This window comes from Heterodontus francisci, chromosome 3 (assembly GCF_036365525.1).
Source record: "Heterodontus francisci isolate sHetFra1 chromosome 3, sHetFra1.hap1, whole genome shotgun sequence".
In the NCBI taxonomy this organism is placed as follows: Eukaryota; Metazoa; Chordata; class Chondrichthyes; order Heterodontiformes; family Heterodontidae; genus Heterodontus; species Heterodontus francisci.
In genome coordinates this window covers 33,026,574-33,041,362 of record NC_090373.1, presented here as the reverse complement: position 1 = coordinate 33,041,362, position 14,789 = coordinate 33,026,574, and the positions used below count along the sequence as shown (strand labels likewise).

The 14,789-nt window shown below is 41.8% G+C and overlaps 1 protein-coding gene across 2 annotated transcripts in view; it reads right to left on the bottom strand.

Annotated features, from left to right (window-relative positions):
* Positions 1-14,789, bottom strand: part of slc17a5 (solute carrier family 17 member 5) — a 67,457-nt gene that overhangs the window by 30,774 nt on the left and 21,894 nt on the right. Inside the window, exons 6-8 of one of the 2 annotated variants that reach the window (XM_068021095.1) lie at positions 8,952-9,070; positions 4,208-4,366; positions 2,837-3,274 (exon numbers count right to left, since the gene is read on the bottom strand). In XM_068021095.1, coding sequence (XP_067877196.1) covers positions 2,978-3,274; positions 4,208-4,366; positions 8,952-9,070 — 575 coding nt within the window. In that variant the 3' untranslated portion in view covers positions 2,837-2,977. Of the gene's footprint in view, positions 1-2,836; positions 3,275-4,207; positions 4,367-8,951; positions 9,071-14,789 lie in introns of those variants that run through there. The other variant, XM_068021085.1, reaches the window with a different exon arrangement.

Sequence of the window (14,789 nt, the reverse complement as noted above, 5' to 3'; positions counted from 1 at the left end):
CAATGATTTGGAGCATTAAATCAGTGCCCAATATGTAGGATTGTTATGTACAATATGAAACATTTCATGGTATTGCAGATGGCTGTGTTACTTCATTCTATTCACATAACTGGAGAATTAGATATGGCTGATGTTTTAGAATCTTCTGTTTACACATCAAAACTGAAAGCTTTCAGTTCAGAATTGTAGCCGTGATCGACAGCTTGGTAGACCAAGGCTCCTATCCCAGAGAGTCAAGGCAGAGGACAGAAATGTCTCTCTCTCTGGCATGGACAGTGAGCTGCTTTCTAACAAGCAGCAACAGAAAGCCACCTCCATTTTAAAAAGGTCTGAACCTTTGAATAACTAGTTAGACGGTTACATTTATTATTTCTATTAGAGTTTTCATAGTTCTCGCCTAAACTGTTTACTGTCCATTTGTGTACTTTATGCAGCATAAACCAGTTGCTGGTTTGAAGCTGTGCCTTGTTTCAGTAAATTGCTATTTCAGTCCACCTTGGAATCATAGAAACTTACCACACAGGAGGTCATTCAGCCCCTATGCTCTGTTGGCTCTTTGAAGGAGCAGCCATGCTTAATCCCACATCCCCGTTTTTGGCCCGTAACATTAAGTTTCCCATCCTCAAGTGCCTGCCCAACTTCCTCTTAAAATTATTTATGGAATCAGCTTCTACTACCTTTTCGGGTAGAGCATTCCAGATCCCGACAACTCAAAACAAATTCTCATCTTCACTCTTTTGTCAATAATTTTGAATCTATGACCACTAGTTATTGGCCCATGCAGAAAGAATTTTTTTCCACTTTAGCAAAATCTCACATCAGCATGAAAGCCTCCATCAGGTCACCTCTTAACCTCCTGTGTTCCAAGGAGAACAGTCCTATCTTTTCCAACCTCTCCTCATAACTGAAGTCCGTCATCCCTGATACCATCCTGGTAAACCTCCTGTTAAGTCATTGAAGATGGCAGGACAGGTTGAGAGAGCAGTTGATAAAGCATACAGTATCCTGGGCTTTATTAATAGAGGCATAGAGTACAAGAGCAAGGAGGTTATGTTGAACTTATATAAGGCACTAGCACAGCCTCAGCTGGAATACTGTGTCCAGTTCTGGGCACTGCACTTTAGGAAAGATGTGAGGGGCTTGGAGAGAATACAGAAAAGATTCACGAGAATAGTTCCAGGGATGAGGAACTTCAGTTATGAGGTTAGATTGGAGAAGTTGGGACTGTTTTCCTTAGAGAAGACTGAGGGGAGATTTGATAGAAGTATTCAAAATCATGAGGGGTCTGGACAGAGTAGATAAGGAAAAACTGTTCCCACTCATGAAAGCATCGAGAACAAGAGGACACAGATTTAAAGTAATGGGTAAGAGAAGCAACTTGTTCATGCAGTGAGCAGTTACGGTCTGGAATGCACTGCCTGAGTGTGTGGTGGAGGCAGTTTAATTGAAACATTCAAAAGGGAATTAGACTTATCTGAAGAAGAATGTGCAGGGTTATGGGGAAAAAGGCAGGGGAGTGGCCCTACATGAAATATTCATTAGGAGAGCTGGTGCAGACACAATGGACCGAGTGGCCTCCTTCTGCGCTGTAATAATCCTGTGATTCTGATCCTCTGAACCCTATCTAAGGTCTTTACATCTTTCCTGAAGTGTGGTGCCCAGAATTGTCCAGAGTACTCCAGGTGAGGTGAAGCCAGTGATTTATAAAGTTCTAGCATGATCTCTTTTGCTTTTACATTCTATTCCTCTATTTTAAACCCAGATGCTTCTTTTAACTTTCCCTGCCATTCTTTAATGATGTGTATGTGGACATCCAAGTCTCTCTGACCATCTACACTTTTCAAAATCGTGCCATTTAGAGTAAACTGTTTTTCCATATTTTATTTTCCCCAAAGTGCATCATTTTACACTTCACTGCATTGAACGCCATCTGCCATACTTCTGCCCATTTCACCATTCTGTCTGTCATCCTGAAGCCTATAACTATCCTCATCACTGTTTACACAGTACCACAGGACATGCGCGATGCCAATATCATCACCCTCTATAAGAACTGCAACAACTACCGTGGAATCTCCCTGCTCAGTATAGTGAAGAAAGTCTTCGGCTCGAGTCATTTTAAACAGGCTCCAGAAGCTGGCTGAGCGTGTCTACCCTGAGGCACAGTGTGGCTTTTGAGCAGAGAGATCCACCATTGACACGCTGTTCTCCCTTTGCCAGCTACAGGAGAAATGCCGCGAACAACAGATGCCCCTCTGTGTTGCTTTCATTGATCTCACCAGCAAACGTGGTCTCTTCAGACTACTAGCAAAGATCGGATGTCCACCAAAGCTACTAAGTATCATCACCTCATTCCATGACAATATGAAAGGCACAATTCAGCATAGCGGTGCCTCATCAGACCCCTTTCTTATCCTGAGTGGCGTGAAACAGGGCTGTGTTCTTGCACCTACACTGTTTGGGATCTTCTTCTCCCTGCTGTTCTCACATGCGTTCAAGTCTTCAGAAGAAGGAATTTTCCTCCACACAAGATCAGATTGCAGGTTGTTCAACCTTGCCCGTCTAAAAGCGAAGACCAAAGTATGCAAGGTCCTCATCAGGGAACTCCTCTTTGCTGACGATGTTGCATTAACATCCCACACAGAAGAGTATCTGCAGAGTCTCATCAACAGGACTGCGGCTGCCTGCAACAAATTTGGCCTAACCATCAGCCTCAAAAAACGAACATCATGGGACAGGACGTCAGAAATACTCCATCCATCAATATCAGCAACCACGCTCTGGAAGAAGTTCAAAAGTTCACCTACCTAGGCTCAACTATCACCAGTAACCTGTCTCTCGATGCAGAAATCAACAAGCGCATGGGAAAGGCGTCCGCTGCTATGTCCAGACTGGCCAAGAGTGTGTGGGAAAATGGCGCACTGACACGGAACACAAAAGTCCGAGTGTATCAAGCCTGTGTCCTCAGTACCTTGCCCTACGGCAGCGAGGCCTGGACAACGTATGTCAGCCAAGAGCGGCGTCTCAATTCATTCCATCTTCGCTGCCTCCGGAGAATCCTTGGCATCAGGTGGCAGGACCGTATCGCCAACGTAGAGGTCCTCGTGGCGGCCAACATCCCCAGCATATACACCCTTCTGAGCCAGTGGTGCTTGAGATGGCTTGGCCATGTGAGCCACATGGAGGTTGGCAGGATCCCCAAGGGCACATTGTACAGCGAACCCGTCACTGGCATCAGACCCATCAGCCGTCCATGTCTCCGCTTTAAAGACATCTGCAAAAGTGACATGAAGTCCTGTGACATTGATCACAAGTCGTGGGAGTCAGTTGCCAGTGATCGCCAGAGTTGGCGGACAGCCATAAAGGCGGGGCTAAAAAGTGGGGAGTCGAAGAGACTTAGCAGTTGGCTGGAAAAAAGACAGAAGCGCAAGCGGAGAGCCAACTGTGTAACAGCCCCGACAACCAATTTTATCTGCAGCACCTGTGGAAGAGTCTGTCACTCTAGAATTGGCCTTTATAGCCACTCCAGGACTGCTTCACAAACCACTGACCACCTCCAGGCACTTGCCCATTGTCTCTCAAGACAAGGAGGCCAAAGAAGACTACTTTGCTAAATTTTGTTTCATCTGTAAACCTTATAATGCTGCTCCCTAAATTTGAGTCTAGGTTGATAAAAAAACTTTCCCTTAAAAACAATGCATTCCACGTGGCATCATGCATTATATTTCAGTAGCTAGTATACAGAGCAAGGGGTCTGTATTACAGGCACTGGCTATTATTTAACTGGATACTGGACAGTAAAAGGTGCACTATAGATAGTAGGGTAAGAGAGTGATTGATGATACTGAACTGAAGAGAATATCTGGTGCAAAACCTGAAAAATTATGACCGGAACAGCAAATGCTGAAACTTATAATTTTGAGCTAAGTTGGTATTGGAATGATCTTAGTCAAATAGTTAAACATGAGCTTTATTACTGACAGTGAAGTGAGTGGTGATGGATTATAGATTTAATGATAAAATACTTTCTACAGCATGCTAACAATACCAATATCTGCCATATATTGCAATTTTTTCCAAATCATAGCACAACATAAAAATGACCAGGGTAGAAGATTTAGCCACACTGCAGTTTCATTATTTCCTCCAAATTTAGCAAATACACTATACACACACTGCATTTAATAACTAATAAACTCAGACTTACCTCTTTAATGTCAAATTGTAGAATTTCTTCCATGTATGTTGGCAGCAGTGTTAATAATGTGTAAAAAGTCCAGTTGTAGCAAAAATGCGGAACGATTATAGCCCACAGTGGCAAAGACGTCCATAGCGATCCCCAGGGCACATAATTCGTAAAAGAATGCTACAGAAACAAAACTGACAGTGTTATTAAAATTGAAGGAGAAAAAAACCTAAATGCTATTTAAATACATGTGATAACTATCTAGAACCGAACAAATGTTACTTGCCACATCAGCCCAAACCTGGAGGTTGTCCAGGTTTTGTTGCATGTGGGCATGGACTGCTTCATTATCTGAAGGGTTGCAGATGGAACTGAACATTGTGCAATCATCAACGAACAGTCCCATTTCTGACCTTATGATGGAGAACACTTCATTGGCGAAGCAGCTGAAGGTTGTTAGGACTAGGATGCTCTCCTGAAGAACTCCTGCACGATGACCTGGGGCTGAGAGATTATTGGCATGAACAACCACATTCATCTTTGTACAAAGTAAGTTTCTTTTTAAGTTTACACAGTACTGGTGTTTTTTTTAAATCTTGCTTTGAGTTTTATATAGGAATAAAAACAGCTCTTAAAGAACAGTTGAATAGAAGTAAATAATTTTCCCCACTTCATGATAAGCACAGGTGTCTCAGTTCAGTCTTACCAGTCAACTAATTCATGCCAAAATATTTTTGGCTTGTCCTCTTTAGTGTTTGGTATCAATAGCTGCCAAGCTCTTTCAAAAGGGAGGAACACAACAGTTATATTGTGGAAGGCAGTTTAACTGGAAATGGAATTCATGTACCCTGGAAGATTATCCAGGAATGTCCGGTTTACAAAAAGGGCAAGTCCACCCCAGCCAATTATCACCATATCAGCCTATTCCCAATCATCAGCACAGTGATGGAAGCAGTTGTCAACAGTGCTACCAAGCAGCACTTGCTCACTGATAAGTTTGGGTTCTGCTAAGACCACTCAGCTCCAGACCCCATTACAAACAAAAGAGCTGAATTCCATGGGTGAGGTGAGCCACTGCCCTTATCATCAAGCTAACACAAGGCAAGATGAAAGTGGTTATTCATGCCAATAATCTCAGCCCCAGGACATCGTGCAGGAGCTCCGCAGGAGAGCACCCTAGTCCAAACAACCTTCAGCTGCTTCGCCAATGAAGTTCAGAAATGGGACTGTTTGTTGATGATTGCACAATGTTCAGTTCCATTGGCAACTCTTCAGATAATGAAGCAGTCCATGCCCACGTGCAATAAAACCTGGACAACCTCCAGGTTTGGGCTGATGTGGCAAGTAACATTTGTACCAGACAAGTGCCAGGTTACGACCATTTCCAACAGTAGTGTCTAACCATCTTCACTAACCAGTGAATGGTATTAAACTATCCCTCCTCATTCTTTTCAACCTGTCTGCAGTCTTTGAGTCAGTTGACTGCACCGACCTCCTCCAATGTCTCTCCACCATCGTCCAGCTGGATGGGACTGCTCTCACCTGGTTCCATTCTTATCTATCCTATCATATCCAGAGTATTACTTGCAATGGCATCTCTCCCCACTCCCGGTGTCACATTTGACCCCGAGATGAGCTTCCAACTATATACTTATGCCATCACTAAGACAGCTTATTTCCACCTCCATAACAACTCCCGACTTCATCCCTGTCTCAGCTGATCTGCTGCTAAACTCTCATTCATGCCTTTGTTGCCTCTAGACTTGACTACTTTGACACACCTTTGGCTGGTTTCCTACATTCTACCCTCTGTATACTTGAGGTTATTGAAAATTCTGCTCCCCATGTTTTAACTCTCACCAATTTCCATTTACCCATCACCTCTGTGCTTGCTGACTTACTTGGCTCCAAGTCAAGCAACGTCTTGATTTTTAAAATTCTCTTGTTTTCAAATCCCTCCACGGCCTCGCCCCTCCCTATCTCTGTAATCTTCTCCACCCCCACAACCCTCTGAAATATCTGCGCTTATTCAATTCAAGACTATTCAGCATGCCCAATTTTAATTGCTCCATCACTGGCGACCTAGTGTTCAGCTGCGTGGGCCCTATGCTCTGGAATTCCCTCTCAAAACCTCTCTACTTTCCTCCTTCAAGCCACTTGTTATATCCTACCTCTCTGGCCAAGCTTTTAGTCATCTGACCTAATAGCTCCGAATGTGGCTGGCTATCATTTTGTTTTATTATGCTCCTGTGAAGCATCTTGGGACATTTTATTGCATTAAAGGCCCTAAATAATTACAAGTTGTTGCCATTGCCAAGTTCCCAGCAGTCTGGGATCGCCGTTGACCAGAAACTCAACTGGACAAGACTCCTAAAGCAGGTCAGAGACTAGGTATTCTGCGGGAGCAGTTCACCTTCTAATTCCCAAAAGCCTCTCTATGACCTGCAAGTCAGGAGTGTGATGGAATACTTTCCACTTGCCTGGATCAGTGCAGCTGCAACAACACTCGAAGCTCAACACCATTCAGAACCAAGCAAAGATCAGCAGCCCATCCACCACCTTAAACATACACTCCCTCCTGCACTAGTGCACTATGGCTGCAATGTGTAGAGTCATAGAGAGATACAGCACTGAAACAGGCCCTTCAGCCCACCGAGTCTGTGCCGACCATCAACCACCCATTGAAACTAATCCTACATTAATCCCATACTCCCTACCACATCCCCACCTTCCCTCAATTCTCCTACCACCTACCTACACTAGGGGCAATTTACAATGGCCAATTTACCTATCAACCTGCAAGTCTTTGGCTGTGGGAGGAAACCGGAGCACCCGGCTGAAACCCAAGCAGTCACAGGCAGAACTTGCAAACTCCGCAGACAGTACCCAGAACTGAACTCGGGGTCGCTGGAGCTGTGACGCTGCAGTGCTAACCACTGCGCCACCCTTTTTTCCCCCAGAAATACAGCACTGAAAGAGGCCCTTCGGCCCGAGTCTGTGCCGACCAACAACCAGCCATTTATATACTAATCCTACATTAATCCCATATTCCCTTCCACATCCCCACCATTCTCCTACCTACACTAGGGGCAATTTACTATGGTCAATTTACCTATCAACCTGCAAGTCTTTGGCTGTGGGAGGAAACCAGAGCACCCGGCAGAAACCCACGCGGTCACAGGGAGAACTTGCAAACTCCACACAGGCAGTACCCAGAACCAAACCCGGGTCGCTGGAGCTGTGAGGCTGCGGTGCTAACCACTGCACCACCTATCTACATGTACAATCTACATGTTGCATTTCAGCAACTCATCAAGAATTCTTTGTCAACATCCCAAACTCAAGCCCTCCGTGACCCAAGAGGATGAGGATAACAGATGCATGGGAACATGGTCACCTCCAACTTCCTTTCCAAGCCACATGCCATCCCGACTTGGACCTAGGTCCTTCATTATTGCTGGGTTAAAATTCTGTAACTCCCTAGCTAACACTATGGGAGTGCCTTCAACACATGGTCTGCAACAGTTCAAGAAAGCAGCTCAGGGAAACTTGCGAATGGTAATTGTATGTGTGTGTGTGTGTATATATATCTCACATACAATGTGTAATCAAAAAGTATAATGGAGTGTTTGCCTTTATGCCAAGGGTACTGGAATTCAGAAGTGAGGAAGTGATGTTTCAGTTGTACGGAGCCTTGCTCAGACCCTATCTGGAGAACTACATTCAGTTTTGGGCATCGCAACTCAGCGAAGATATAGTGACCTTGGAAGGGATACAGCAGATTCACAGAAATTGTACTCTGGCTTATGAGAGTTAAATTTTGAGGAACAGGCTTCACAATCGTGGCTTGTATTCTCCTGAATTAAACAGTTGAGGGGTGATTTAATTGAGATGGTTAAGATGGGCGGCACAGTGGCGCAGTGGTTAGCACTGCAGCCTCACAGCTCCAGGGACCCAGGTTCGATTCTGGGTACTGCCTGTGCGGAGTTTGCAAGTTCTCCCTGTGTCTGCGTGGGTTTTCGCCGAGTGCTCCGGTTTCCTCCCACATCCAAAGACTTGCAGGTGATAGGTAAATTGGCTGTTGTAAATTGGCTGTTGTAAATTGCCCCTAGTGTAGGGAGGGAATATGGGATTACTGTAGGGTTGTTGGTCAGCACAGACTCGGTGGGCCGAAGGGCCTGTTTCAGTGCTGTATCTCTAAATAAAAAAAATGATTAAAGAATTTGATAAGGCAGCCTCAGAACTACTACTTCTGGTGCAAGAATCCAGAACAGGGGGCATAATGTTAAAATTAGAGCTTGACTATTTTAGAGGTAAATGTCAGGAAATACTTCACTCAAAGGGTAGTGGCAATCTTTCCCCAAAAGTCTGTGCATGCTGAGTCAATTGAAATTTAAATGGAAAAGGATAAATTTTCATTCGGTAAGGGTATCAAAGGATATGGATCAAAACCAGATCAAAAGAGTCCAGGTACAGGTCAGCCATAATCTAATTGAATGGCGTAACAGACTTGAAGGACCAAATGGCCTACTCCTGTTCCTATGTTTCTCTAAACTCAAAGGAGTAGGCTGTATTGGCTTTGCAAGTTTTAAAAGTAGAATTGAAACATTTTCCTTTTCTGGAATAGGTGCACAAAGCACTAAGTTGCTGACTAAGAATTTAGTGATTCGATGGCTGTCACCATTTTTTTTTTTAAAAAGTACGGCATTTGAAGTCAAAATGCTCATCTAACGTCAACTATTCCATATGGGAGCACACACCCTACCTGGCCATGAAGTGAAGAAATGATATACTCTCGCTCAGCATTAGATATAGTTCTGTGGGTTTCTGGTGTGTCACTAGCCAGCCAGAACCATAACAGACACCAGGCTATTCCAAATACACCTGATAAAAAAAATAAACTATTAAAGTGTGAAACAATAGAAGACCTGTGCACTAAAACAATTTATAATCCATTAAAAATCTTAAACCTGTACACACCAATTTTTAACAACTTCCACAACGTTCACATTTATAATAGAAATTGCTAATGGTCCAGATTTTGCGATAGTAATGACAGCAAAACCGTCAGCATTCTTTCTCATTACTCCACTGAAACAGACAGCAACTTCAGGAGTTCAGACATGCACAGAATAATGCAGAAATCCAGAAACTGCTGTCAGTGATTCTACGCTTCTCTAGAGGGTGCACCCGCCAGACTGCAATTAATGGGAAATCCGGTGAATTGAAATAATTTCCACTCTTATGCCATTTGGCTTGCTATAAAAACTCTAAGAAAATGTTGCACCTTGTTGAGTGAGAAGTAGCTAGATTTTTAAAACAGCATTCTAATGTCATAATTACTGCTAAACACCCTCACTAGTCCTGAAAAGCTAATTTTATATTTGTGGAATGTCAAATTTCTCCAGAATAATGATAAATTCCACATTTTAAAAAAAACATTGTTTTCTTTTTTAAAAAAGTTTATTATAGCTTCTATTTTAATCCAATAATTTATTTCATTGTCTGAAATCTTAAATTAAAAGTGAAAAGGTATTAAGTATTTTTAACTTCCTGGCTTGCTGTGTGTAAATACTTCAATGTGATTGGCTGTTTGCTGACATCACTGTTCCTGCACGCCAAGACATCCTCTTGACTTGATGCCAGATTTAAACCATGTCACAGAGATCACTAAATAAATTTATAATGGAAATATAAACAGAACATAATGTTGGACTTTAGAATGAGCATTAAATTACCTCTGCAGCACTACTCCCCTATTATCCTCCACCATCTAACTCTACCTTTGTGTAAAGACCACAGTGACTTCAACTGTACCATGTTATGGTAGAATGACTAATGTTAATCGAAATCTTGTTAATTGACTAGTATATTGTGTTTTGTAATATGAAGTTGATAATGTGCCAATTTCACACACCCATTGAATGAAGTTGTGTCTGATATAGAGCATAGGCAAATGGATACAGGGCCAAAAACCTTGCTGGGCTTAAATCTTCCATTGGTTGAAAAGGAAAATGAATAACATCACCTTCTACTAAGTGAATTAGGTATACTGGCTCCATTGAAAAAGGAACAAAACATCACTAGCAAATTAAAAAAATACATTCACCAAATAGCTGCCAATAAACAGGAAAGATCAATACAAAAGGAATCACTCAACAGTTATTCAAATTCCAGAATGACTGTTTCAGTTGCTCAGCCATCCCACTATGCACGTTAAACTAAAAATAACCTAATGAATACAGAAAAATGTAGTTCTCCTCAAAGTTCTCCAACCTTTGTTGAAAATCCCAAATTTTCATCCCTCACAAGCCTTCGTACTCTCAGGGGCCACAAGGATTAAGTTATGCACTTTCCTGGAACTTTTATTGTTCACCTTGAACTCCCGTCCTGTTATTTTTTTGGGCCTCCAAGCATGACCAACCTTGTCCCTAATAAATTTAGAAATAGATGTTTTGTTCCATTCTCCCAGTTATCCAATTCATTTACATACATGAACATTATTTACAACAAAAGACCAGATAGCCCATCAAGCCTGCCTCATTATGTCATGGTGCAACATAAACAGCCCATATCCACCATCCTCTCTACAACCAGCCAGCCTTGCAATGTCGTGGGAAAGGCAAAAAAAACCAACTAAATTATAGGCCTACTTGGGGAAAGAAAAACTCTGGAAATTCCTCTCTTACCCTTAAAGGTACTCATACCAGGAGACCACAGTGACCAGGAGACACACACCCAATATCCAACTGCCTTCTAAACAGAAATTTTGCCGCAACCAAAACCTTGTCCAGCTGATTTTTGAATCTTGGCAGTGAATCAGCACTCATTGTACAAGCTGACAACATTCTGAAGTGGCCAAAGAACTCCTCCCAGTGTCACAATGTGGATTTTGCCCACTGAGAGGCACTACTAATACATGCTCCACTGCATGACAAATCCAAGAAAAAAGCAACATCAACCACTGTACATCGCCTTTTTTGACCTCGTAAAAGCCTCTGACTCCAAATGTGATGGTTTATGGAGAGTCCTCCTCAAGTTTGACTGCCCTTAGAAATGTGTCATCATCTTCAGCTACTACACAATGACATACAAGCCGTAATCCTTACTAATGGACCATCACAGACCCTATCTCAGTTGAAGACTGGCGTCAAACAAAGAAGCGTCATCGCACCAACCCTCTTCTCCACCTTCCTCGCTGCAATTCTGCACCTCATCTCCAGCAACCTCCCCACAGAAGAGGATAACTTACAGGATGGACAGGAAATTATTCAACCTGTTGCCTCCACTCCAAAACAAAGGTCACTCCAACTTCAGTTACTGAGCTGCAGTATGCAGACAACACTTACTGAGCTCCAAGTTATCGTTGACTCCTTCACTGAAGCATATGAGAGGATGGGCCTGACTTTAAACATCTGGAAAACTAAAGTCCTCTTCCAACCCACTCCCACATATCATCCTCCAATCAGAATCCACAGCGAGATCCTGGAAAACACAGACCATTTTTCATATCTCAGGAGACTCCTCTCAACGAAGGCAGACATAGATGACGAAATCCACCACCGCCTTCAATGTGCCAGCTCTGCCTTTGGCTGACTGAGGAAGAGAGTATTTGAGGACCAGGACATCAAACCCGGGACTAATGATGTACCGGGCAGCAGCAATCCCTGTGTTCCTATACGTTTCAAAGATCTGGACCATCTATAGAAGACACTTTGTTAAATACATTTACCTGTATTGTATGAGAATAGGCAAGCTTTTTTCTGTAAAAATTAGTGCACGGGATTAAAATGGTGCCAACAATGTCAACGGGACAACACTGATCGAAAAATCAACCATGAAACATCTACACCAATAGCTTTAGAAATGATCCTAGAAGTTCTTTTGCAGTTTAAAATTATATGTAAATTAAACAAGTTACCTCCACCATGTTTTATAATTAGTTTTGAAATATAACTCATCAGCTCTGTGTTCCTACATAAACTTACAGAAAAAGGCTACATTTTAACATAGAAAGAGAGACACAAATACACACAGTATGGATTACCATTACAGTACTGAGGGACTGATGTATTTGCAGAGATACCATCCCTCAAGTAAAAAATGAAACTGAATCTCATCTGCCTGTTGTGTTGAAATTCTTGTAGCACTATTAAGAGGAGCCTGTAGCCTAGTCAGGATACCTCCTTCAACCAACACCACCACAACAGATCAACTGTTCAAGGGATCTTGCCATGGACAAAACAGATACTGTGTTTGCCCACCTAACTGTAGAGTCACAGTCATTTACAGCACAGAAGGAGGCCATGTGGCCCATAGCCACTATACTTCAAAGTACTTCATTGTATAGGCAGTATATTTGGACATTTCTAAGACACTTAAGGGTCAATAAATGAAAGTATTTTCTTTCTTTCTTTTGATCTTGAGCAACATTATGGGAGATTCAATACTAATTTAAGCAGCAAGTACAAAGACGTAAAAACACGAAATGTTGGAAACACTCAGCAGCATCTGTGGAAAGAGAAGCAGAGTTAACGTTTCGGGTCAGTGAACTCCGTTCCAAAGGGTCACTGACCCGAAACGTTAACTCTGCTTCTCTTTCCACAGATGCTGCCAGACCTGCTGAGTGTTTCCAGCATTTCTTGTTTTTATTTCAGATTTCCAGCGTCCGCAGTATTTTGCTTTTATTTAAGTACAAAGACGTACTTGATTGATCAACTGTTAATATGCTACTCTGCAGCTGAACTCATGCAGTATTGGCATCCATTTTTTGATTATGCCTCTAAAGTGCCTTGGGGCACTTTCAGTATTAAAGACATTTAATTAGTGAAAGTTGATTTTTTTTTAAATATTAATTCTTGGGGAGTGGGCATTATGTGCCCCTCCCAAGCTGCCCTTGAAGGTGGGCTACCTTCTTGAACCATTACAGTCTGATTTTTATTTTGTAACAGTTTGATACAACTGTGTGACTTGCCAGGCCACTTCAGAGAGAAATTAAAATCAACCACGTTAGTGTGGGACTGGAATCACACTCAGGACAGACCAGGAAAGGACAGCATGCTTTCTTCCCTGACGGACATTTGTGAAATAGTTGAGACTTTATAACAGTCCGACAGCTTTACGGTCACTTTACTGATACTAGCCTTTGTTATTTCCAGATTTTTAAAATTTATTAAATTGAATTCTTGCTCTCTGGATTACTAGTCTAATAACAATCATCGCATTACCATATCCATTGTTATACTGCAGATACCTATTAATTAATTTTAAATAGCAGCATGCATTAGAAAATGTGATTTCATTTAAGAATTTATTTTTAAAATGTTAAGTGCATTATAAAACTCAAAATATGTACATGATCATGTCCCAGTAACCTTTTTATTGATGTTACACAGAAAAAAGTATCAGTTATTTGTCTTCAGAAGTTGAGGCTCAATTTTCTGCTTAATGTTGTAGATGCAATGAAGGGAATGAGAGTTCAAATCAGACTGAAGATATTTTTAAAAAGCTGATGAATTATATCCACTATCCTAGAACTTTTTACAAATGACCTTTCTCCTATGACCAGGACAGCTCATCATTTTAACTATATTTATTACAAACAATGCATTTCGCATTGTCATGGTCCTGTAGTTTTTTTCCTCCGGGGAATATGCGGTTTGCCTTTAAGGCTGGCAAAGGATCAGTACTGCTTTAAGAACCAGCAGGCCTCTGGAGTTACCAAGAAGGTGCATTTTCATTGCCTTAGAAACAGCCATTTGGAGACTGCGATTCAAAGGGTGCATTCTCATTACCATGGATACAGCCACTTGTACTGAGTATCAAGTGATACATTTGTTACAATTCAATTTTGAACTGGCTTTTTAGTGGAAGACAGTCTGTTCTAAGAACACACAGACAGACAGCTATGATGTTAGCACCTGAAAAAAGAGGGCTCGACCATTTAAACTGAAGTAAGAGAATTTTAGTCTGTTTAATTATTATCTCTCAAAATTCTAAAAAAGTCAAGCCAAAAATGGAGATCTCTGATAATTTGAGCTGAAGGAAGGGAAGTTAGACTGGAACAATCTTTTATCCCTCAAAAACTCTAAAGTCAGATTGATTCTATTGAAAGTGTTCGCAAGTTGTTAATTGTTGAAATCCATCACGGAAGAAGGAAGCATCAATTACATCTGGAGTGAGACTACGGACTGTTCTACTGTGGAAGAACCTTTTATCCCCCCATCGGACGGCTGTGAGGACTTCGAGCATCATTGGACTGTAAATTTGCAAGGACTTCTAATTTTTTCTATTTTAAATGTTGTTTATATCTTCATAGTGTTTATTTAATTTTTCTAATTAAACAGTTAATTTGTTGATTTAAAGACACCTGGTTTGGTTAGCCTCATTCGGGGGTTAATAGATGGTACAATTCGGCTGGGTCTTTCTTTAATTTGGAAAGTTTTAAATGATAAGTTAGGCAATCTGTGGAGCGACGAGATTGAATTAACAGTGCGTTTCCCCCACCACAAATCAGAATCATATATTTTGATAGGGGGCTTTGACTGGAGCGGTCGGTCGTAACAGCATCTATATTCAAAAAAGCAAAACCACGTAATTACTA